This window comes from Carcharodon carcharias, chromosome 32, assembly GCF_017639515.1.
Source record: "Carcharodon carcharias isolate sCarCar2 chromosome 32, sCarCar2.pri, whole genome shotgun sequence".
Classification (NCBI taxonomy): Eukaryota; Metazoa; Chordata; class Chondrichthyes; order Lamniformes; family Lamnidae; genus Carcharodon; species Carcharodon carcharias.
Window position 1 is genome coordinate 8,590,590 of NC_054498.1, and position 26,488 is coordinate 8,617,077.

A 26,488-nucleotide genomic window follows, 5' to 3' on the forward strand; every position below is an offset into this window, starting at 1 on the left:
TGGCACCACATCCACAAACATTCACTCCCTCCACCACCGATGCACAGTGGCAACAGTGTGTACCATTTACAGGATGCACTGCAGTAACTCACCAAGGCTCCTTAGACAGCACCTTCCAAACCCATGACCACTAACATCTAGAAGGACAACGGCAGGAGACACATGGGAACACCACCACTCGGAAGATCCCCTCCAAGTTATTGACCATCCTGACTTGAAGTATATCACCGTTCCTTCATTGTCGTTGGGTCAAAATCCTGGAACTCCCTCCCTAACAGTACTGTGGGTGTATCTACACCACATGGACTGCAGCGGTTCAAGAAGGAAGCTCACCACCACTTTCTCAAGGGCAATTAGGGATGGGCAATAAATGCTGGGCTAGCCAGCGACGCCCACATCCTGTGAATGAATTTTTCTTAAAAATCCACCTGGAAGCTCCCCTCCAATCCACACAGCATCTTGACTTGGAACTATATCGTACCATTCCTTCACTGTCGCTGGGTCAAAATTCTGGAACTCCCTTCCGAACACCACATGGATTGTGGCGGCTCAAGAAGGTGGCTCATCACCACCTCCTCAAGTGAAGGGCAATAAATGCTGGCCTAACCAGCGACTCTAGCACTCTGTAAAAGAATAAATAAAAAAATTACTAATCCATTTTACAAGTATACAGGATGACAGTTTTATTAGAAAAGCAATTTCGTGGTAATATGTTCATCACTAGTATTGCACATCACATTTTCAGCCCAAAAGTGATGTAGTTATGATGTTGAGTGATGTAGGAAAGGGTGAGAGAAGTAACAGAGGTGGGGTGAGGAGGAATTGTCCCACCATAGAAATAACCTATATTCTACTAATAGTTTTGAATTATTTAAAAGTTATGTAGATGCTTCTCTAAACTTACACATTAAAAGCAAAATAACATTCTTGTTGCATGTAACCATTTCACACACTCATATCATGAACAGTTGTAGTGACTGTGCCCCACCGCTAGATGGCACAATGGATAGACTGAAACACTGCATTCCATCCTACAAAATTAAGGAAGCCTTGCAGTCAGATTCCTCCCATTATATTTTTGTGTCCAAGAAATTTTAATCTTCCCAAGCAGCTGAATTTTGGTCAGTGTATTTTTTCCCCCCATGGATGACTTTATGGTGGGATTTGCATACAAACAAGTAATGAACCCAGCAAATCCTGGTTGCCTCAAAATACAATCAAACGTTTTGCAACCAAACCAGTTTTCCGCAGTCAGGTTGCACCTTAAAAAGCTAACTGAAGAATATATAAACTTTCATTAAAGCTAATAGTTGGCTTCAGAAAAGAAAAGGGCAAGCCTGAGATTGCAAACAGTGTTTTAATGTGCTTTGTTCTAAATCTTTGTCTTTTAGTTTCTATCTATAATGTAAAATAACTATGAATAATTTTTCAATACTTTGGATGTGATCATTTTTGAGACATTTTCTTTGCCCAGTTTTCTTCCCTACATGCATGCACGCACACACAGTCACTCACTCAATCTCTCCCTCTGTGAGACACACACACACACACACAGATTATAATAAATATATATATATATATATATATATACACACACACACACACACACACACACACGTTCGCTGCCCTGTGCTGCTGCTAAAAAGTGACTATTCTTCATGAATGAACTGAGAGAATGTGCCTGTATGCATTGGCAGGCATTTCAACCATAGCAGGCATCACAGTTGAGTTCAATTTATGTGGGAGTGTCTTCACAAAAGGCTTGAAGAATTGGCAGCTCTGAAGTTACTTATCACAGAAGGAGGCCATTCAGCCCACCATGTTTGCACCAGCTTTCCAAATGAGTATTATCTAGTGCCGTTGCCCTGCCTTTTTCCCGTACCCTTGCACATTGTTTAAATTCAAGTAATCATCTAATGCCCTCTTGAATGCCTCAATTGAGCCTGCCTCCCCTACATTTCCAGGCAGTGCGTTCTAGACCCGAACCACTCGCTGTGTGAAAAAAATTTTCTCATGTTACACTTGCTTCTTTTACAAATCACTTTAAATCTGTGCCCTTTCGTTCTTGATCCTTTTACGAGTGGAAACAGTTTCTACCTATCTACTCCGTTCCCCCCCCCCTCATGATTTTGAACATATCTATCAAATCTCCTCTCAGCCGCCTTCTCTCCAAGGAGAACAGTCCCAACCTTTCCAATCTCTCCTCACAGCTATAGTTTCTCATCCCTGGAACCATTCTTGTAAACCTCTTGTGCACTCCAATGTGTTCACATCCTTCCAATAATATGGTGCCCAGAACTGTACACAATATTCCAGCTGAGGTCTAACGAGTGTCTTATATGCTTAAGCACCAACTTAATGAGGTATCTGCCCTGATTATAGTAGCTGCTGTCAAACCTGATGTTTTATTTAAAGAAATGAGGTTTCACATGGAATTATTTGTAATTATCTAATCAGCTATGCAATAGTTCTTAGTTTTTACTTAGCGAGCTGGGGGTGCATGCTTATTTGAGGAAGGAGTAGGCTGTAGCTGCTGCATCTCACCTCCAACAGTACTTCATTGGCTGTAAAGCCCTTTGGGACATCCTTAGGGTGTGAAAGACATTATATAAGTACAAGTCTTTCTGCCTTTTATAGTTAATTCAGAGTCTAAGATCACGACAAGCTGACAGCGAAAATTCGTGATGAACAGCTCTAAACAAATTTTCTCTTATACAATTGAATGCCCTTGAACCCCCTTCCGTTCACAAAATGGGTTTTGAAGAAATAGCAATGATAGTTAAGTTTTTTTAATACTCTGCATTGACAGATTGCCAGTGAAAGAACTGAGCAAGTACTTTAAACATTGTACTTGGTTCAGGATTCAAAATTCACAGTCTGCAGTCTCTCATTACCATTTTACTCTGGAGCCTTATGTTGCTCCTGCTCAAGTGAGTCCTTGATGCATTACAATATGCACTACCCTGTGTACTAAAAATCTAAGTTCTATTCTTGCTTCTACCTTCTGCTAATCACCCCTTCCCCACCCCCCTGGGGAAACCCATCAGCCAGTGAATTTTAATACAAGTCAACACCCTCAGGAATGAAATTTGCAAGAATTTATTAAGAGTATGGATAAACAGGTGGAGGGCATTAATTATTTAAAGAAACACCTATTGTCACTGAGGTGTTGAGTAGGATTAGGAGCAATATCCTTGAAATGTTTCACTTTGTAAATAAATCCAAACTGAGGAAAGATTGTCTTCTAGTCTCCTCCTTCACCGATGGCTCTTAGTTTAACAGCGGGGATAAAATGGTGAGGCCCTCACAGCCAGTAACTACATTTAAAATTTATTATATGCTGTGGTAATGGACTCAGTTGTGAGAGAGTTAAAAAGCTGTGTCCTACATGTTGTCCCTGTGGGTTTCTGAGATGCCTTTGTGGGAGTTGCATTTTTCTTAATTGTATCACAGTTCAATAAGTTGGGAGTGGCTTTGCCCGGGAAACACTGAACAAAGTACTCATTGTGGACACACTTGTAAAACTATCTGCAAGGATCTAATTGGTGGAAGGAGGTTTTTATTTGTTTATTGGCCTTTTAATGGTTAGGCTGTACTGTCATTTCATTCTAGGAAAAGGAAACATTGCAGTTCACCACTAATAGCACAGATGAAATAATTTATGATTTTTGTCAGTTTCTTTTCTGTTTGGCAAGAATTGCAGCTGAAATCCAGATAGGTTTTTTTGTTCTAAATTTTAACAATTCAATGTTACACACAGACCAAGCATTTAAAAATATTGATGTTGTTTTCTGATTTCAGTGTGAAACCTTACTGTTTAATGCTTGAGATTGTATGCCTGGATTCCACTGTAATATATCCATGTTCAACTTGTTTACATATTTAAAGAGGCATTTGGTTTTCACAAATATATTTCTGCGATCCCTGGTCGGTGCCAAAATAGCAGAACAGTTAGAATGTTACAATTGACCTCAGCGTTCTAATCAATGGAGAAGAAAAAATTATAGGTTTACATCTCCTAGAATGTTGGACCTTCATTGTTGCAGGAAAGTGTATCACATATATGTGTTAAGTGAGAACAGGTTTAGGCTCTGCAGTGAGGCCCTCAGTTTTTGAATTGCTTGCCAAGATGCATCAACATGTCTTGTATAAGAAACCTAGCCATGCGCATGAGACACCGGCAGACTGCCAGCAACTGCAGAACCCTACTCCAGAGCCAGTTTCTTAGAGGGCCAGAAAGAATGGGCAAAAATTTAGTAAAATTCCAAGAAACGTTTTGTGCCACAACAGGAGTTAACGAATGACTCATGGACCTTTTCTTTGAAAGTGGCATCAATGTTTTCATATTCTGTAGCCATCAGAAGTTGAGGTATATTTCTTCTCTTTTAGAACTCAGCGTGGTATCTGGAGTTTGAGGACTGACAATGGGCTTATTACCTGTACAGATGTTAGCTGGATTGCTTCACCTTGATTTAAATACGCAGTAGTATTAAACAAAACTTGAGCGTTTCACTTACAAATTTGATGCACACTCTCCTCTCAGCCCTAATTAACCCAAAATTTAGAACAAAATTATCTTGGCACTGTTTAATTGGATGATGCAAATGGATATTTCATTTGTTCCCACCAAATTTCTGCAAAAGCAAAATACTGCAGATGCTGGAAATCTGAAATATAAGACAGAAAATACTGGAAATACTCAACAGGTCAAGCATTTCTGGAGATGTCAGTTGATGTTTCAAGTTGATTAGCCTTCATAATGTTGTTCCAAACCTTCCCCGTTCTTTGTTGTTTATAAGAGTAACAGTTAACATAGTGGTAAAACTGATATCAAGTGGACTACCTCACCTCAGCATTTCACCCTGCACTTAGAGGGAGACCTGTAATGTTTGTATTTAAATTCAGTGAGTTATGGAAGAATGTAACAGGAATAACCTACTAATGCCAAATTCTCCCAATAAGCTAGTTACTAGCTCCCAGTGTACTCAAGCGACAATCTTCTTTCTCCTGCAAAGCCTTCTGTTTTTACTTAGATGATTGGCGCAGCTGAGCTTCCTCTTAATGCTCTGCAAAGGCAGTGGGTCGATAGGTTCTAAGGATGCTTAAGACGCCAACATTCCTCATCAATCAAGTTAAACTCTGACTAGAGATTTCTCCTTCCAAAATGGATTACAGCTCAAGGTGCGTTATGTTTCGGGGGTGGAGATACCCTTCCACTACCTCACCCATTATTAATGTATAAGTATGCACAGTAACCATCAGCAGGGGAATTGATGACTGGCGACCCTACCTTGAGATTCACATTTAAGCACTAGCAGCAGGAATTACCTTTTTTCATCTATTGCCTTAAGTCGGGGGTGTCTTAAGCCAATTCTTGCAACCCCCACACCAGCCATCAGCATTGCTTTGTGGATAAAGATTAGCTCTCCCACCCCTCTTCTGCCATATTGGTTAAGCTGAGATAACAGCAAATGCCAAGGGGTGGATTGTGGACCTTTCTAGCTTCTATGCCTCACTGCTGTAGCATGTGGTGCAATTACCTACTAAGCATGGTAATTGTTTGGCCTTTAGCACTGGGATAATTCCTTCAATCCTTTGAGAATTGACATCCCAGCTATCCATTTTACTTGCTGCTTTTGCTTACTCACGATTAATCACCTAATTCATTGAGGATCCACATAGTTCCTACCTTCTTTCGACAGGAAGCTCAGTGGATGTACATCTAGTGCTATCCAAGCTTAAGAGAGCTGCTTGTCATCATCACTGGCAATAACAGCAACCTTGATCATCTGAACCTTGTTGTTCTGATCCATTTTGCACATATGAGTTTTTGTGTGATTGTATCCTTTTCACTTTCAAAGCTGCCTTTAGCATGGTCAGTGAATTTCATGCTTTGGTGACTGACCCATTCTGTTGCATTTTAGCACTTGGAATAGAATATTCTCAGGACTTCCTCTAACGTTTCTATTTAAAGTTATTCCTGAGTTTCACTTATTTCATAAGATGAGAATGCTGAAACCGTACCTGCTGCTGCACACATTCTCTCCGGAGAAAGCTTAATTGGTCAACTTTTGTGAAGGCAAGCCTATCCAGGCAGAGTGGAGGATGCTTGACATCTTATTAATGAATGATGGTTGTCCTGCACGCACTAATTTTCAATGAGCTAACATATAATTTATTAATGGTTTTAAAGGGAGATTGAGGAATGTTTTAGTTTAGGCATTAAAATGTTTACTTTCGGTTTGCAAGGAATGTACTTTCTAATTGGCTAATTTTGAGCATGAAGTAATTTTGTTGGATTTCAAATTGCTTAATACAACACTGGGAGTAAACTGCTTTCAGAGAACTGGAAAGCAGACTCGCTACCACAAAAAAAGCAATTGCAATAGTCCTACATTCAATGCATGAAAATTGGATGTCGATGTTGAACTGGAAAGATTTGTTGCAATGCTGTGTACTGCATTGTTGGCTGCCTGCCCTCCCAATCTCAGGCAAATGCTATAGCATTGCTGAGAAATTGTAGTTATTTTTTACTGGTGTACTCTTGAGCTTAGGGGACTTGTAAAAGAGGAAGTGTAGGGGCCTTCCCATCAGGAAGGAAAAGTTCAGTGAATTACCCAAGGTAGCTCCTGCGTACTTTCTAATGAGTGGCTTACAGGTTGGCAGAGGCTTCAATGCAATTTGTGAATGGTGTATTGAGTGTGTGAAAGTCTGGCAGAAGGAAAGAGAAAATTAACCCATTTTTTAATAACATGAAAGCCTGTAAAAGGGATTTATTCATGTTAACTAAATTGACACTCTTCATTTCTGTCAAGCAGGCTCTACTGTGTTGAATTACATAAAACTAACAGCACAGAGACAGGGCATATGGCCCAACTGGTCTTTAGTGGTATTTATGCTCCATGCAAGTCTCCTCCCTCCCATCCCCCTCCGCTTCATTTAACCCGATCAGCACGTCCTTCCATTCATTTTTCCCCTCGTGTTTATCTAGCTTCTGGTTAGTAAAGTTACAATAAGTGGTTTTTTGTGAAGTCTGTTTGCTGGAAGTGGAAATGTTAGCTCATTGTAGACTCCCCCTGGAAAACAAGTGGATTACCCCCTCCCAGGGGAGAGAAGCATCTCCCCCTCTCTCAATCAATCCATCAATACTATTCACTTCAACTATTCCATGTTGTGACAAGTTCTTCTTTAATAGCTAAAAGCAAAAAACTGTGGATGCTGGAAATCCAAAACAAAAATAAAAATAGCTGGAAAAACTCAGCAGGTCTGACAGGTTGCTGAGTTTTTCCAGGTATTTTTATTTTTCTTCTTTAATAACTCTTTTTATCCTTGTTTGATTGAAATGGCACTAAAATATTGTTGTACCTGTTGTGTGGTTATTTAAACAGACCAGCAGGAGTAGTTATTAAAGAACAAGCAAATGGACTGGAAATGGAAGCCAAAGGGGAAACAAGTTTACAAAGTGAACATATAATCATCTATAACATGAAATAAAAATAGGAACATTGGAAGTTACTCGAGACAGAGTAGCCATTTCAATGAAATGTTGAAATGGACATGCTTGTTGAAAAAAAATCTTGCATTTATATAGCACCTTTCACATTCTCAGGCCATCCAAAGCATCTCAAACAAAGCAATCACTTATTGAAGTGTAAATGCTATTACATAAGGAAAGAAAATATCCAATTTTGTGTATAAACATTGCCAGAAACAACAGTGACCAATTTGTTTGTTTTTGGTGATATTGGTTAAGAGGGAGTGATGACCATGACATTGTGAGAACCCCTTGCTCTACTTCATAGTGTCATGAAATCTTTTACTTTCTTTTGAGCAAACAAGTAAGGCTCTGTTTTAATACCTTATCGGAGCAATGTCAACTCTCAACATTGCAGCACTCCCTCATCGCTGCACTTGACTATCAGCCTAAACCCCGTGCTCAGCTCCCAGAGTGGGGTTTGAATCCACCGTCTTCTAACTGAGATACACGAGTGTTGTCAACTGAATAAAGTTAATATCTAAGTGGGGGGTTATCCCAGTGACCTGGTCGACATTCATCCCTCAGCCATCATCACTAAAATGCTATTAACTGGCCATTTGTCACACTCTGTTTGTGGAGCCATGCTGCTTAACAACAGTGACTATTTAAAATGAATGAATTAGTTATGAAATTTTATTGTGTAAATGCAAATTATTTTTAGTAAGGGAGCTTTCTTCTGCAAAAGGAATAAAAGAAATGTGGAACATGTTAGCAGGGAAGGTCAATATATACATTTATTATAAATGGTATCTGGAGCAAAAAGGCATTGAGCTAGCTATATAATCAGGTGGGTTTGCCCGATGAAAAATTGATGGGCTTGTTTGACCTGTGGCTGTTGTCTGATTATATAAGCCTTGTTTTTCACTTCCCTATTTTGTGCTGCCCTAATAACTGGCAAATCCACGGTAAGAAGGTTAGCCTGTAATTTGTAGATAACAAACCTTTTTTTTGTATTTCCTGTATTCAAAATTGTCTGAGTTGATTTCATAGTCTCTCTTCTTATGTATGTTAGACATAATTCAGATATTAGATTAACTCCTGCAGCCCTCAACTTTGAGAGAATTCACCCCAGTGTGCAGTCAAACAGAGGGATTTAAAACAAACTAATTGGTTGTAAACCGTCCTCTTACTGCAGCCATAATAATTAACTGTTTGATCTTGGATGTTTATGGGCAACTCTTGAACTGTCTCAACTTCTCAGACCAAAGCTTATCTTGAAATCCACCTTTATTCTTTTGGAGCAGTGAAAGCAGCTGAGCTTGTGACTTTTTAATATCCTTTAATATTCAGTGTTTGTTGTCCTGTTGTGGGAATGATTTCCAACTCTACCACCAAATTTCCAGTGTCACACCATTGCAAGCAGTGAGATTTGTTTTAGGCTACAATCCGATTGAAACCAGTGCAACTCTGGTTATTTTTGTAACCAGAAATAGCGGTCATTCCCATCAGAAGTGAGACTTGACAGATCTGGTGTGCATTTATCTGTTTTAATCATTTATTGAATAGCTTATTACCTTGACTTGTTTCATTTTTTCCTAACAGTGTATGTACTGGTGTCTGAGGCAGTTTGCTTTTAACAGCTAATGAATGCAGCATTGCTACAAGACAGTGTTAATTTCTGGCCTATATAGTTGTGGATCCATTGAATTCAATGGGTTTTACAAGTTTGCAGTCGATCAGTTTGGAGAAAATTCTAAGAAAGGACTCTTTAAAAAGCACAGAGGATATAATGAATGACCAGTTAATCCAGTTTGGTGGTGTTGGCTGAGGGTTGAATGTTGGTTAAGATGAAAAAGTTATTTTTCTTTCTGTCGCAGATCATTTATTGCAAACCAAATCTTACTGCTGTTTTTAAAAGATGGTGCATGTTTCTTTAATGAGCTGCCCCTAACCAGTCTATCTACTTTAATGTAGTTCAAGATATATTAAGGTGCACTAAAGCCCCATTTATATTACAGGGTTGTCTTTGTTAGCATGCATTTAAAGGGAACTCAGTGTAAATACTGTTGAAAGCACCAAATTCCCCTCAAACACGAAGTTTCAGTGACTGTGCTGAGGTTAGCAAAGCTAAGTGGTGGAATTTGGCATTTAGGTCTGGTCTTTTATGGGTGGTTTCTCCATGTTGCTGGCTACCTCGGGTCCTCCCTGGCTTTGCAGGAGCCCACTCACACTGGCAAAATTGGAAGTTTCTGCTCAAATTAAGAGTGGAATCACCAACAACAAGCTTCTTGTTTCAAAGCTGTGCTTTGTAGTTTTCAAGCTAGGGCGCATGTGCAACTCTTAATTTGCTCAGTTTGTCTGTTGTTGACGTAGGTGTGCTCAGTGTAAAATGTTTTTTGAATTGCTGAAGCGCTTTTCTTCAAATCAGAAGTCCTTTGCTTTTTATTTGGATGCTGTTTTCAGATGCAGCAAATGTCGTACCTGGGCTGGCACTTGTATTAAGGTCAAATGATGAAGTCTAAACCTTGGAGGTGCTTTGGGGCGTAGTAGAGGAGCAAAGTAGAAAGAAAATCTGGTTGATAGACAAGTTCATTTTATCAAGTGTTTGTTGTCATCATGTTATAACACACAGTTTCACAAAAAGTTCTGCCAAGAAATGTCCAGTTGCTGATTAGAAACAAAATCTATTGAGTGTGAGCCACTGGTCCAGATGTTACATGTGTTGTATGAAACTTCGTAAGTTTCGCTGTTACACTTAAAGTTGTCTTTTCAAAATACTCAAAATGTTGCAATGCTTGCCAGATTTTTTTATTATTGGTTAACTACAGAGGAGGAGTGTGCAAATATCTTTAGTTAACCATGTTTGAATGGCTATTAATACTATGCAATGCCAACCCTCCCTTCTCTCTCCTTAATTTTTGTCTTTTTTTCTGTCCACTCATTCTCTCTTGTGTTTTCTCTCTCTCTCTCTCTCTCTGTGTCTTACATTGCTTTCTCTCGCTCTCTTGTGCTCTTTTTCTCTCTCTCTCACACACACACACACACACACACACACACACACACACACACTCACTCGTTCTCTCTCACTGTGTTAGATCATTGCAACCATGCACACTTTTGACATGTTTACGTACTCTGACCAGTTCCTTTGTGTAACCGCTGCTGGTCAGGTGGCAGAGGGGTGGTAATATACATGGCTCAGTTGTGTTAAATACATAACAAAAACAAAAATACCTGGAAAAACTCAGCAGGTCTGGCAGCATCTTTCAAGAGGAGCATAGTTAACGTTTCAAGTCCAAATGACCCTTCAACAGAACAGACAATACATACCTGGGTCACCAGACAGTTCATTAATTGAATCGGGATTTCCATAAGTCTTTTCTAAAAGCAATTTCTGGACTGCTTGTGCTTTGATTTTCATCCTAAGCAATTAAATAATCTTAGTTATAGAGACCTTAGTGGTAAAGTTGAGTTGTAGTAACTTGCTTTCATAAATGTAAAGGAATGCTTTTATGCATTCACAATTATCTCCTTAAACAAATAAGGATGTTTGCAAAATTGCAACAGCGTCTTCTGTTCTGGACGGCCAATGCTCTAAAATAATCTAGAAACAATGAATTTCTACAAAGGTCCACTCATTTATCAGAATAAGGATATCTTGTTATTCAAGTTAATTTTTTGACAGTTCAATATTTTGCTGGCCTCCTGTTTCTTTTCAAGTAAGTGCATTATTGTTATAGTCCAGTAAGCTAGTGCTAAAGAAGACACCAGTGGGACTAAGGATGTTGCTACTGGTACCGATCTGAGACTGCTTCCTGTAGCTTCCAAAGCCAGCAGACTTGAATTAGATTGTCAGCTAAAACAGTGTGCTATGCAGGTACTTGTCTGTGGTATAACAACATTCTTTGTGGTTAAATTCTCTGAAAAATTAAAGTATCGTTTTGGTTTTTCTGTCCGAGCAGTACAAATAAAAATACCCCCCCAGCCCTCAACCCTTGATCATTGGGACTGATCGGACTTTGTGAGGCTCAGGATACAGATATTAGATAATGCACTCATACTACCTCACCCATTGAAGTAGCTGCATAATTGCTTTTACTTACCCCAAATTTAGTGGGAATAAAGTCTTTTTTAACTTTACCATAACTCTGCAGGCAGTTTGTTGTGCCAAACTGATGCCATAAATAGTAACTGTGTGGGTGTCAGAGATGCTGTACACACTGAAACTCAATCCTAATGAACATCAAACTGATTATTCCCCATCTGCTGCCTGTGCCTGAGGGGCTGGCAAATACCACCCAATAGCTCACAGGGACAGAATTACAATCTATAAGTGGAAACCAGTACAAAGCCAGCCCAGCTAGCAGAGCCACTAATACATAGCGGCCCACTGAAGATTAACAGCTGTTTTCCCTTTAATTGGATTGTGTAATAGTTACTTTAGCTAATAATTGGATATGATTCCGTGACTATATAATTCAGGTTGAAGGTGTTATTTTTGCTGGCCTGTAGTTCAGATGTGTTATTGAAGCAAAGCCTGTAATCCCTTTAAGTAAGCTGTTAGAATGGTGTAGTGGGAGGGGATCTCAAGTTGTTGTGCAACACACTCTTACAGCCTGCTTCCCTAATAATAATAGGTAGATTGGCATTTTTGGAAAGATGGAGTGGTAGAATCTCATTATTACAGTCTTTCTGCTTGGCAGCTGTGTTTGTTTTGATTTTGCTCCTTTGAGATTTTTTTGCTGCAAGAGATACCAGCAAATAAATATAGAAAGCAGGTCTGAGGAAGTGACAACTCCATTTTCGTGAATAAAAAACCTTAATGATTGTCTATTTTATTCCAGATTGGGATTGTTCCTTTCTTCATAACTTTAAAATATTTAGTTAATTATTCCTACTCAAAATCCTCTGTCGTGCTGAAGAGCAGTGACTTCTTGCTGGATCCTGGTTCCAGTGCCCTTTTCTCTCCCTCTCATCTCTCTCTCTCTCTCTCTCCCCCCATCCCCTTTGCTCCTTCACCCCTCCCTCCCTCTTCCCATGTGTTTCACTTAAGACAATCTCACTCCCTCCTCTTACTCCTTCTCCAGCAGTATCTGTCCCTCTCCAGCAACAACTGTCACTCTCTGTTTCAAGAGCATTAACAGAGATTTCTCTCATTGAAGACAGACTTCTCGCCTCACACATCACAGGCTTGTTGTCGTTATTTTACAACTGGACCACCATTTGAACCTCGATTGATGAAGCCCACCAATTTTTTATTCCCTCAAATTCTTTTGTCTGTCAATACTGGTACTGCTAAATCTTGCTGATCTGTCATCTCCTTCACCTCTGCTAATTTCATTATGTTTCTCTATGCCCATATATTTATTGCTAGATATCCTCAGTATTTTCAGTTCTCTTTCATGGTATGGTCCTGAATAAGTTGCAGCTTCCTCCAGTTGGCCTCCACCATAACCTCTGCCCATTTACCTCTGACTTCACCCCCACCCCTGCTGTCAAGTCTCATTCTCAACCTGAATGACTGTCGGCCCACTTCAACAGAAACTTGCTACCATTGAAACTTTGCCACCAAAAAGGATGAGAGGAGAAGTGTCATGGCTACATCAACACTCCCAAGTTCCTCTTCAACTCTCAAGTCATCCTGATTGTTGCTGGGTCAATATCTTGGAATTTCTTAACACTTTTGTGTGGGCTACCTCCGTTCACCGTCACCACAAGTAACTGTTTGAATATCATACAGATCCTGAGAGCAAATAATTTTCATAAACCTTTATGAGCTTTAAGCTCCTTATCCAGTCAATCATCAAGATTTCATGCTGCCACCTCTGTAACATTGCCTGTCTCCGACTCTGCCTTAGATCCTCTGCTAATGAAACCTTTATCCTCACCTTTGTCATTTTCAGATTTAACTACTACTTGCTGGCCTTACACCCTCCATAAACTCTGAAATTCCGTTCGATGTATTCAATCCGGCATTTAGTCTTGTTCTACCCATCAGCGACTTCCTCTAGCTTTTCGTAACAGACACATTAGGCTCAAAACCCTTGCCCTTGTTCAGAAAGAAAATTTCTACTAGTTCTACAATCTGCATATTTACACCCAGAAGTGAGATTTTCACACAGTATGGGATGGCAGGAGAATTAATACCAGACATTAATCTCATCTCATTTTTTTGATTACAGTGGAAAAAAAATCTTAATATGTGGTTTCATGGTTTATTGTTATTCTACACCGCAGCATCAATTATTCTATCATATATTTCCTCAAACCCAGTTCATAAAAGCAATTGTTCACACCTTTCTCCCCTCGCTATGAAAAAAAATGTTTTTTTGCCCAACCGTAAGACTCAATACTGTGGTACTGGTAGGTTGGTTGAAAGGGTGAAAAGACAGTTCAATTTTCCAAGCTAGAGTTTAGGCAAAAAAAATCTGAAACAAAAACAGAATTACCTGGCTCTCTTTCATGCGAGTACAGCTATGACTAACAAATCAAAACAAAATGCCCTATCGAGTGACATCCATTTTCTTGTATAATTTAATGTCAGTTATATTGCAGTGTTTTGTTGCAGGACATTTTTATTCAAATGCTGTAGTATAACCTGTTCCGGTGAGCAGTATGCGAACACCTGAAGAGAAAGACCATAAGACATAGGAGCAGAAATTAGGCCATTTGGCCCATCAAGTCTGCTCCGCCATTCAATCATGGCTGATAAGTTTCTCAACCCCATTCTCCCGCCTTCTCCCCATAACCTTTGATCCCCTTACCAATCGAGAACCTATCTATCTCGGTCTTAAATACGCTCAATGACCTGTCCTCCACAGCCTTCTGTGGCAATGAATTCCATAGATTCAGCATTCTTTGGCTAAAGAAGTTTCTCCTCATCTCTGTTCTAAAAGGTCTTCCCTTTACTCTGAGGCTGTGCCTTCAGGTCCTAGTCTCTCCTACTAATGGAAACATCTTCCCCACGTCCACTCTATCCAGGCCTTTCAGTATTCTGTAAGTTTCAATCAGATCCCCCCTCATCCTGTTAAACTCCATTGAGTATAGACCCAGAGTCCTCAAACGTTCCTCATATGTTAAGCCTTTCATTCCTGGGATCATTCTCGTGAACCTCCTCTGGATCCTCTCCAGGGCCAGCACATCCTTCCTGAGATATGGGGCCCAAAATTGCTCACAATATTCTAAATGTGGTCTGACCAGAGCCTTATAAAGCCTCAGCAGCACATCCCTGCTTTTATACTCTAGTCCTCTCGAAATAAATGCCAACATTGCATTTGCCTTCCTAACTACCGACTCAACCTGCAAGTTAACCTTAAGAGAATCCTGGACTAGGACTCCCAAGTCCCTTTGCACTCCAGATGTCTGAATTCTCTCCCCATTTAGAAAATAGTCCATGCCTCTATTCTTCCTACCAAAGTGCATGACCTCACACTTCCCCACGTTGTATTCCATCTGCCACTTCTTTGCCCATTCTCCTAACCTGTCTAAATCCTTCTGCAGCCTCCCCGCCTCCTCAATACTACCTGTCCCTCCACCTATCTTTGTATCATCTGCAAACTTAGCCAGAATACCCTCAGTTCCTTCATCTAGATCATTAGTGTATAAAGTGAAAAGTTGTGGTCCCAACACTGACCCCTGCGGAACTCCACTAGTCACCGGCCGCCATCCTGAGAAGGACCCCCTTATCCCCACTCTCTGCCTCCTGCCAGACAGCCAATCTTCTATCCATGCTAGTACCTTGTCTCTAACACCATGGGCTCTTATCTTACTGAGCAGCTTCCTGTGCGGCACCTTGTCAAAGGTCTTCTGGAAGTCCAAGTAGATAACATCCATTGGCTCTCCTTTGTCTAACCTACTCGTTACCTCCTCAAAGAATTCTAACAGATTTGTCAGGCATGACCTCCCCTTGATGAAACCATGCTGACTTTGCCCTATTTTATCATGCACTTCCAAGTATTCTGAAATCTCATCGTTAATAATGGACTCTAAAATCTTACCAACGACCGAGGTCAGGCTAATCAGCCTGTAATTTCCTGTCTTTTGCCTCACTCCCTTCTTAAACAGGGGGGGTTATATGAGCGATTTTCCAGTCCTCTGGGATCCTCCCTGACTCCACTGATTCCTGAAAGATCACCACTAATGCCTCCACTATCTCTTCAGCTTTCTCCTTCAGAACTCTGGGGTGTAATCCATCTGGTCCAGGTGATTTATCTACCTTCAGACTTTTCAGTTTCCCTAGCACTTTCTCCTCGGTAAAGGCCACCATACTCACCTCTGCCCCCCGACTCTCTTGAACTTTGGGGATGTCACTCGTGTCTTCCACTGTGAAGACTGACGCAAAGTACTTATTCAGTTCCTCTGCCATTTCTTTGTTCCCCACTACTACTTCTCCAGCATCATTTTCCAGCGGCCCAATGTCCACTTCTGCCTCTCTCTTACCCTTTATATATCTAAAAAAAACTCTTGCAATCTTCTTTTATATTACTGGCTAGTTTACCCTCATATTTAATCTTCTCCCTCCTTATTTCTTTTTTAGTTGTCCTCTGTTGGTCTTTGTAGGCTTCCCAAACCCCTGGTTTCCCATTGCTCTTCGCCACATTGTATGCTTTCTCTTTAGCTTTTATGCTGTCCCTAACTTCCCTTGTCAGCCATGGTTGCCTCGTCCTCCCTTTAGTATGCTGTTCTTCCTAGGGATGAATTTTTGCCTGTCTCCCAAATTACTCCCAGAAACTCCTGCCATTGCCGTTCCACTGTCTTTCCTGCTCATCTCCCAGTCAATTCTGGCCAGCTTCTCCCTCATGCCCCTGTAAGTTGCTTTTATTCAACTGTAATACCGTTACATCTGATTCCAGCTTTTTCCTCTCAAATTGCAGGATAAATTCTATCATGTTATGATCACTTCCTCCTAAGGGTTCCTTCACCTTAAACTCCCTCATCAAATCTGCCTCATTACACATCACTAAATCTAGAATTGCCTGTTCCCTAGTGGGCTCCACCACAAGCTGCTCCAAAAAGCCATCTCGTAGACATTCCACAAATTTATTTTCTTGAGATCCACTACCAACCTGATTTTCCCAGTCTACCTGCATATTGAAATCCCCCATGATCACTGTAACCTTGCCTTTCTTACACAACTTTTCTATCTCCTGGTGTATCTTGTGCCCCACATCCTGACTACTGTTCGGAGGCCTGTATGTAACTCCCATTATGGTTTTTTTACCTTTGCAGTTCCTCAACTCTACCCACACAGATTCTATATCATCTGACCCTACATCATTTCTTGCTATCGATTTAATTTCATTTCTTACTAACAAAGCAACCCCACCCCCTCTGCCAACCTGCCTATCTTTTTGAAAGGATGTATACCCTTGGATATTTAGCTCCCAGTCCTGATCCCCTTGCAGCCATGTCTCCGTAATGCCCACCACATCATACCTGCCGATTTCAATCTGCGCCACAAGCTCATTTACCTTATTTCGTATACTGCATGCATTCAGATACAACACCTTCAGTCCTGTATTTCCCGTCCCCTTTCTCATTGTCGTCCCTTTATCTGATGTGCTTGAAGTTAGATTCCTAGCCCTTTCCAAACACTGTCCTATTTTGTGTTCTGGAGACTTTAATAGCCTCTTCTGGGGTCTCCTTCCTTTCCAGTTTTTTCATAATTTTCCTTGAAGTTGAATCCATCCCCCCACACGCTAATCTGCTGCCTTGTTTCCCATTAGTTATACTTCTTGGAGTTTTACCCCGCAACCCCCCTTCTAGTTTAAAGTCCTGTTGACCACCCTATTTACCCTTTTCGCTAGAACATTGGTCCCAGATCGGTTCGGGTGGAGACCATCCCAATGGTACAGATCCCTCCTGTTCCAATACTGATGCCAGAAATGGAGCCCCTCTTTCCCGCACCACTCCTTTAGCCACATGTTTACTTCCCTTATTCTCGCGTCCCTATGCCAATTTGCACGTGGCTCGGGTAGTAATCCGGAGATTATAATCCTTGAGGACCTGTTCTTTAATTTAGTTCCTAGTTCCTGATAATCCCCAAACAGGTCCTCTTTCGTAGTCTTACCTATGTTATTTGTCCCAACGTGGAGCACAACAACTGGATCCTACCCCTTCCTCTCCAATATCCTTTCAAGCCGGTCTGAGATGTCCCTCACCTTGGCACCGGGCAGGCAAAATACCATGCAGGATTCTCGATCCTGCTTACAAAGGAAACTATCAATTCCCCTAATTATCGCATCCCCTACAACTACCACTTGTTTTTTTGCTCCTCCCTCTTGAATGACCTCCTGTGCCACAGTGCCGTGGTCAGCTGACTCATCCTCCCTACAGCCCTCTTCCTCATCCACACAGGGAGCAAGTACCTCATACCTGTTGGATAAGGTCAAGAGCTGAGGCTCCTCTGTTCCTGAACACAGGATACCTCTACCTGCCTCACTTGCAGTCACACCCTGCTGACCCTGAGCACTGACCGGACTTGAGGTACTTAATCTACCCAGTGTGACTGCCTCCTGATACAAAGCGTCCAGGTAACTCTTGCCCCTCCCTGATGTGCTGCAGCATCAGGAGCTCGGACTCCAGCACATCAATTCTGAGCCAGAGTTCCTCCAGCAACCAACACTTGCTGCAGATGTGGTTACTGCGGCTCGCAATGGGATCTGCCAGCTCCCACATCATACAGCTACAGCACATCACTTGCCCAGCCATCTCTACTTAGATAATTAATTTATTAATTAGCTTTGCAGTTTTTTTTTTTTCAAATTTGGTGCAGATTTCCTACCAACCAATCAGGTCACAGCTTTCCTGTGACACCACTTTTTCAGTTTTCGAAAAAAGTTTCAGAAAGCTTCATGGTGCTTTAGCTTCTCTTAGGCTATAACAGGGGAACTATTAAAGAGTTGAATGTTGACGAAGGTTGTTCTTCTCATCAGGAGATGGCAGTATCGTAGAATCATAGAATGATATGGCACTGAAGGAGGCCATTCAGCCCAAAAAACCTGTGCCAGCTCTTCAAGAGAGTTAGTAATTAGTCCCACTCCTGTGCTCTTTTCCCCACGGTCCTGCAAATTTTCACCCTTCAAGTATTTATCCAATTCCTTTTTGAAAGTCATTATTGAATGTACTTTTACTAGTCTTTGAGGCAGTGCATTCCAGTGTATAATTTGAGTCTCTGAAGTTACATATTTCAAATATTAAATTAGTCTTTTTAAGATTCAGCAATTGCATGGATTTAATTGCATTCCTCTAATGTCTACTTTTATTTGTTGTTGAACTCTTTAAACATGATATACTAACCTTTTTCTAGATGAAAGCTGATTCTAGATAGGATAACCATTCTTGATTCGGCCAGCCTCCAATGGGTTCTGCTGTCTCTTGGAGTTACATATGATGCCAAACACAATAAAGAGACTGACATAAAAATAAATTTGGACTGCAGTTGAGCATCAGGAATGAGCCCACCTGCGAAAACCAAAATGAAAATGGCAGCTCTGCTCGAATAACAAAAGTGTTCCATCTGTTTTAACTTACAGAATATTTTTAAGGAGCCTCTATGATGGTTGCTCTCCTGCCATGTTTTCAAGTTTCAGTTTCACTCAATTAATCTCGTTCCAATCATTGAACAAGTTCCAATTCTGTGTACCGTGGATATACCATAGGATGCACGCTTGTGGCTGCAGCTCCTCATATGTTGCGCCCCAACTTCATCTATCCAATTATTTAAGTGGCAGTGCATAGAGACCCAGATTCTTCGACACAAGGAGGAGTTCCAGTCGCTGCTCATGCACCCCTTACTGGCTGGGTTACAAAGAAAATGCTGTAAACATGCAAAAAAGAACTGTACTTGAGCAGTTTAAATAGTCGTCTGAGTCTGCAGAAGGAATTGCAATCTTTAAATCTTTTCCCTCCTGCCTGTCACTGTGTACAACTGATTTTTCAATTTTAGTGAGTGTCAGTTTGGCTCAGTTCATTTATTTTAATTTAATTAGCTGTGTATCTTTTTCACCTGATATGATTTTTGTTCCGTGTGAATTGTTCTCTTTAGAGTTCAACATCTAGCTTTGCTGCTGAGTGAAACAAGAACAACTCGTATTTATATAATGCCTTTAACATAGTAAAATGTCTCAAGGCACTTTACAGGAGTGTTATCTATCAAAATTTGACCACCCTGAGGAGGAGACATTAGAGCAGATGACTTGTTCAAATAGGCAGGTTTTAAGGAATGTCTTAAAGGAGGAAAGAGAGGTAAAGACAGAGAGATTTACGCAAAGAATTCCAGAGCTTACAGCCCCAGCAACTAAAGGCATAGCTGCCATTGATGGGACAGTTAAAATTGGGGATGTATAGGAGCAGGAATCAGGAAGCAGCATTGAGTTTATTTACTTTGTTGGTGAAAGTTCATTGAAAAGCCAAGTAACCTTAACCACAAAGGCACCCACAATGTAAAGCTAAAGGTAAAAGGGAGAAAATGTAAATGTTTTAAAAATTAGATGTTTAGTGTCAAACTTAAAACATATTTCATGTTTAAACATTTTATATTTACGAATTCCGGCATGGACTGGTTGTGTAATTTCCCATCGAGCTACCCAAAAAGCCAACTGTCCAATGTAAAAATAGGATTGGTGATGCCTCCGTATGCAGGCATTTTACCATTACTATTCAAGGGGAGATGTACTATAGCAGCAACTCACTGACACTTATTCATTCTTGCTGCTCCCATTTTCTGCCAACCTCCATCCAAGCTGTATCCGGAAGTTGAGGCAATGATTCCCTTGGCAATTCCCACCATAAACTGGATCGCTGCTGCCTCTGGGCCAAGATAAATTAGCCCTTGGGAGAACTGAACGAGTGTCATCAGCTGCCTTTTTATAACATAAAAGCATCTTAATCTGTTCCCAGTTTTTGAGGGGCCAAAAAATGAGCAGCTACAGATACAGGATTAAATGCAAGAGATTTAGAACAGTAGGCAAGAAAAAATGTTTCGCTCAGAACTGTGAGGCTGTGGGATTTCATTCCGGGGTTAGCAGTTGAGGCCGAAAGAATATCAGAGACTCAAGATTAAATTGGATGGGTGAATGAGAGAATAAAGGTTGAAGGGATGTGAGAACAGGGTGCAAAAATATGATTGGAATTATTTACTTGTGTGGGGAGGAGGATGTGCATTAGTTGGGACGAATGGTCTATTTCAGTGTCTTAATCTCTGTGTATTTCTAGGTTTGATGCTCCTGCCTTGCCTCACTTCTATCATAAGGCTGTGCACACTTTGTCTGCCTGTGTGTGGCAGCTGGTGATCAGCCATCCCAAGAGGCCAAGAGCACCCAGAAGTGCAGCTGGCTGGACAGAACTAGGCCTGCTATTGTTGCCTTGTGGAGCTAGCTTGTTTGAGAATGATAGTCTGGTCTGCAAGGGCCACTTTAGGTCTATTTTATGAATGAGCTATAAAAGTGCTAGCAGCACAATTGAGTCTTTAGAGTGTCCTCCTCCTTTAATATGTATAACATGTGGAAGTGAAATATCTCATCCATTTTAATTCCAAATTGGTATTGGTATGAATGGTTGTTGGTAATGAGCACCAGCAATGCAAATACGTTTCAATTGTATCTTATTTTTGAAAATGTTTTGTTTGGTTAGAAAGTATATAGAAAAAAAATAAGGGGTAGGATACTAGTATATAATTAACCTTAGTTAGTTTTACAGTGTTTATTCTTTTGTCTCCTCTTTGGGTGCAATTTCACGGTGTCAGCAGCCCTCACTAAAATGAGTTGGTCTCGCTATTAGTCCATCACAGGCATTATAGGTATTGAGACCTTGTCCTTGCTTGACTTCCATTCTCTAGGGTTTCTGGATAGCAATCAGGAGTGTGAGCCCTGACTGAATTGCTTTTTCCATTTTTCCTCCCTCCATTAATGTCAATCGTAGTGCCCCAATTACTACCAGAGCTGACATCTGCTAACTCTTCACTGACCAGGAATTCAGATCAGGAACCTGGGATCTTGGACCTGTGTGACTAGTGCTATACCAAATGCTGTCTTTACTTAGACCATTTATGATTGGATACCAGGATCCAAAGATGCCATTTGCACTGTTCTAAATGTACCATATGTCTCATGCTTCAGTAGGATGCTTACACACTGTGCACACTATATGCAGCATCAAAGTAATTTATCTGATGAATCCTGGATTATAGTAATAATAAATTATCACCAGCTTTAAAAACCAAATATCTCTGAACATTGAGCTTTCTTTGTAATTGGTAACACCTAAGTGTTTTTTTCCCCTCACACTACAGCCCCAACAATTATAACCAAGAGTGTTATACAAAGAACAATAAATAAACAAAGGATATAACACTTTTCACCTTGTAAAAAATTAAGCCAAATGCCAAAAAGAATGTGGTGTTGTTCTGAGGCTGAGGCACTGTTCCTGTTACTTAGTCATACTGTCTCTCCTCAAAGACAGATTATTCCTATTTCTGGATTCATAAAGAACAGAGATGTTGAGTAGAATATATTTCAACGATAAACACAAAACAAGAGACTCAGTCAACTGTGTCGCACTAATTAGCTGTAAGGGGAAATGTCACATATCGGCCTAACCATATATATTATTTACCATACTTGTTGCTCTGATACATTATTTTAATTTTCTTCCTCCCTGAGTCTCTCCTTTAAACTAGTACCAATAATCACAGTGATAGACATGTAGCTGCTTTGGATTTGTGACACGTGGTACCAAGTTGAGACTAGCCCCAAAACTATTTCATTTTTACCGCCGACAGACAGGAAAATCTGTGCTAGATCTGTTTCCAGGTCATTGGATGAACATAATCCACTATGCTTTAAGCAACAGGTGACTTCATAACCACGTTTAATGCACAAACGTTTGGGTTCACCAAACATGTTTTGCATGCCAACAGAAATCAAGTCAAAAGGACTATGAATTCCAAATGATAAATTGTGCTGTTTTCTAACACAAAGGATCAGCAAATTCAGCATTGTTAGTCAGGGGTCTTATTCTCCATTTTGAATAGCTCAACTCGTTTCTTATTCCAGCAGGGTTCTCAGTGCTCCTCTAGACCATTGTCAAATAAAATACATTAGAAAGAGAAAACACATTGTCTGCAATTGGAACTGGGTACATGACTGTTTGGAGTTTCTGACTAATTTCCGTTCTCCTTTCTTGCAGAATAATGCAGATCAAATTGGATTCCAGGTTGGCGGAGGTCTAACAGCCCTTGAGCAGATCCTTCATGTTGTGAATACTGTTTCCAGCCCTAACATTACTCCTCGGATTCCACTCAAGTTAGTATTTTCTTCTAAACAATTTGCTTGCTTGTAAGAATGTGTAGTTCTACATTGTTTACTTTCTTATGGGTAGGACGGAACAGGCAGATGGGGCATCTGCATGAATTGTTAAATGAAGACTGGAACTGGACATAGACACAAACATATCCCATCATGCTATCCACAGAAGAGCAGGGAGTTATTTTATTTTCCTGACCGATGTTCCTCAATCAACACCACCCAAAACAGATTAAATAGTTAATCACCCCATTTGTTCTTTGTGGGACTTGCTGTGTGCAAATTGGCTGCTAAATTTGCCTGAATAACGGCGTCTTCATTGAAAGCGTAATGTATTGGATGAGAAACATTTCTGAAATATTGGTCGGACTTGAGAAAACACTACATAAATGCAAACTCTTCCTTTTGCTCCTTTTTAGATGAACATCAGGAAGAAGAAACTTTCAGATCTGTGGTCTAGGCCAGCCTTGTAATCAGCCCTGAAAATGAAATTTCTGTGCTGCTTAATCTCTTAAGGAACAAGTGAAATTTTTAGATTTTCCTGTCCTATATATTACTGCTCTTGTCCTATACATCGTTGTTTAATTAGCTTCCCGTTCCCAGCTCCCTTGATCTGATTGCTAGGTGCATGAAATAGGCTAAATATCTTTTTTGCTTCATGTATCTACAGGAAATTCATAAGTACCACTTAGCACCTTCCATTGACTTTGTGCCACAGTCATTAGGAACTTGGCATGTGAACAATGGTTGTTGCAAGCTTACAGATCTGCAACACAACACATAGGAGCACTAGCATCCTGTGCCAGTGTAAGATTGAGGTTAAATAACTTACCTTCAAATAAGTTGAATTGCATCAGTCCCAACTAATGTACATCTTTCTGTGCTACCTCGCTATCCCACCCCAACCACACAAGCTTTATTATTGAGTTAATTACAGTTGCCATTGTTTTCTTTATGTTCAGATCTCTCCATGGCTTCACCATCCCTATTTCTGTAACTTGTAGTTCTGCATCTGAGTACTCTGTTTGCCTCCAATTCTGTTTCGTCTGCATCACGATTTCCTGCTCTCCATCATTGGCAGCCGTGCCTTCAACCGTCACGGTCCTAAGCTCTGAAATTCCCTCCCTCCATCTCTACCTCTGCTCCTTTATGTTATTTTTAAGCCCTATTTCTTTGACTACCTGTCCCAATGCCTATTTATGTGGATTCATATAAAATTTTATTTGATAATGCCCCTGTGAAGTACTTTGGGAGGCTTTGCTGTGTTAAAGACATATCAATGCATGTTGTAGTTGCTGTTTGAGCTACAGTGTCATTTTACACAGAAATAAGATCTTCATGTGAAATTCAAAAATAATTGAAAATAAGAGATTCAAGTTAGTGCAACACAATGGTATGGTAAACTATCTGTGTGAATGGATTCAGGCAGCTATCGGCCATTCTTCAATGAATTTGTGATCTTGGTTGAGTAGTGGAGTAAATTCCCAACGGTTGTAAGGGGGAAATCAGTCGGAAAATCGTCCCAGCATGCTCATACAGTTGTTTGTTCAGCCAGGCCTGCTTCTCGACCAAGTAAAATAATCAGGGTTTATGCTTCTTCACCCAAGCAATGTGTATGTTTGTAAATAAAACTGGTGAGGAGTACATCTTAGGGGGATATCGGAAAGAACCTCTTCAGACAATGGGTGGTCAATGCCTGGAATTGAGATGCAAATTGTAGACATGTTTAAAACACAGCCAGGCTGGGAGAATTAGAATTCCACAGAAATCAGCTTCATTGACTGAACAGCTTTTCCAGGTCGCAATGTATATGTTTTCATTGGACCAATCGTGCAGTAGGCTCATCAGCATCTGAAAGGAGAAAAGATAAGTTAGATTTGGTCACCATCTCTTTCGCTTTTGACATCCTAACAAAGTTGCTGTGCGTTTCCAGCATTTTCCATATTTATTTTACACTTCCAGCATTTAGTGTGTTCCCTTTTATTTTATCTTAATAGCAAGCCTTTTCAGGTTTCAACTTTAAAATTCTTATTTCCCAACAGATATTTATATTTCTGCACAAACTATGCATTTTTTAAATCATTTGTTTTCAATCATACAAACTAATAAAGCAAAATCCTTGTTGTCTAGCTTCCATTCTGAGAAGACTTCAGACCCTAGGAACATTGTTCAGGCAATGCAGAATGGCAAAATGTATGTGTGTGTGGCAGAGAGAGGTATTAATCAGCCATGGAGTTCTGCCACTCCAGTTGCAGTTTGGTATTAGGCTTTAACATAGCGAAAATTTTAGCTTCACTGACACAAATTGGTTTATTTTATATAATTAGTAGGTACAAAGCATTTCTAAAGTTGGATTCCTGACATGGATTCCTTTATGTATCGTAACACTGAACTTCAAAAGGCTTGTTGTGTTCCATTGGTGAAAGATTGAGCGAATAGCTTCTCCTGCCATTAAAATTTCTGCAGTTGCTTAGAAGGCAAATGGGCAAAACTGGTTATTTTGCTACGATTTTGCAGAAAAGAACCATCAAGCTCTTAACCCTTTCAGTACTCCACGCTAAATTATAAATATCTTTTAAATGTTTTAAATCTTGCCACTGTTTTCCTCATTTCTCAAAAGACAAATGAAATGCTTTTTTTTTTCTATCGCATTTTATGATCGGTAATAAATTCTTATAGTTATGAAAAAATAGATTCCTGGGAATGTGATTTTTGTTTGGAGTAATAAAATAACATATCATGACCCATCTGCCATAACCCTTTAATGCTTCCTTTGTAGCTAATAGGCTACTGAATCACAATGAATGTGGGAAAGCTCATATTAGTTCAAATGTAATGCCCAATATTTCTGTTAAGTTAGTCTACAACAGTTAGAGAATCCCAATTTGCCAACAAGCCCTGTACCTGCTCAGGGCTGTGCATTGTATTTTGTTAAGGGAATTCCATGATTCACTTTGCTGTCCGCTCTCCATAGGTACTTTGGCAACTACTCCAATAAACAGACTATGTGTTGAGAGTGCGCGGATTTGCTTTGGCTTATGTGTGTACAGCGGATCATTTCTTGGTATGTAAACTGAAGGTCACTTCATTCTATTAGAATGAAAGTTAGAAACTGAGATTTCAGCTTTGAGTGTGCAATGTTCAGTGGAGTGCAGCTCCATCAGTGAACGAGAATACCCAATGGAACAGCAGAAATAATTCCCTTTTACATCAGTTATTTCATCATTATTCTGGATGGCAAGTTCATTCCGAAGCTGCACTACCTTTCAAGAGATTTGTGATGGGTGCTTTTGAGCACATTGTTCCAAAATCATTTCCATGTTTATGGTGAAACAAAAAGTTTGAATATCAGCATTTAGGAGCAGGAGTAGGCATTTAGCCCCTCAAGCTTATTTCGCCATTCAGTAAAATCGTGGCCCATAATCTAGCCCCATATAACTGTTTTTGCCCCAACATTTGGTTAACAGATCTCTATATCAAAATTACACAAATCATGTAAGGTTTTGTTGATTAATTGAGGTTCTTCTCAATTACTATTTAGTCATTTAACAGAAATGTTGCACAATTACAATTGAATTAATTAGCTTTTCAGCATGTATCTGAGTTAAGTTGGCTGCTTAAGGATTAAAAGAATATTAAGATGAGTCCTGATTGACTGTTATTTTCTTCATTGCTCTAATGAAATCAAATTCGAAGTCTATGCCATGAG

The 26,488-nt window shown here is 40.2% G+C and overlaps 1 protein-coding gene across 4 annotated transcripts in view; it reads left to right on the top strand.

Moving 5' to 3' along the window:
* scaper (S-phase cyclin A-associated protein in the ER) overlaps positions 1–26,488 on the top strand; it is a 294,594-nt gene that overhangs the window by 165,884 nt on the left and 102,222 nt on the right. For all 4 annotated transcript variants that reach the window (XM_041178256.1, XM_041178255.1, XM_041178258.1 and 1 more), the window contains one exon: positions 22,664–22,779. In XM_041178256.1, the coding sequence (XP_041034190.1) occupies positions 22,664–22,779 (116 nt within the window). The remainder of the gene's footprint in view (positions 1–22,663; positions 22,780–26,488) is intronic.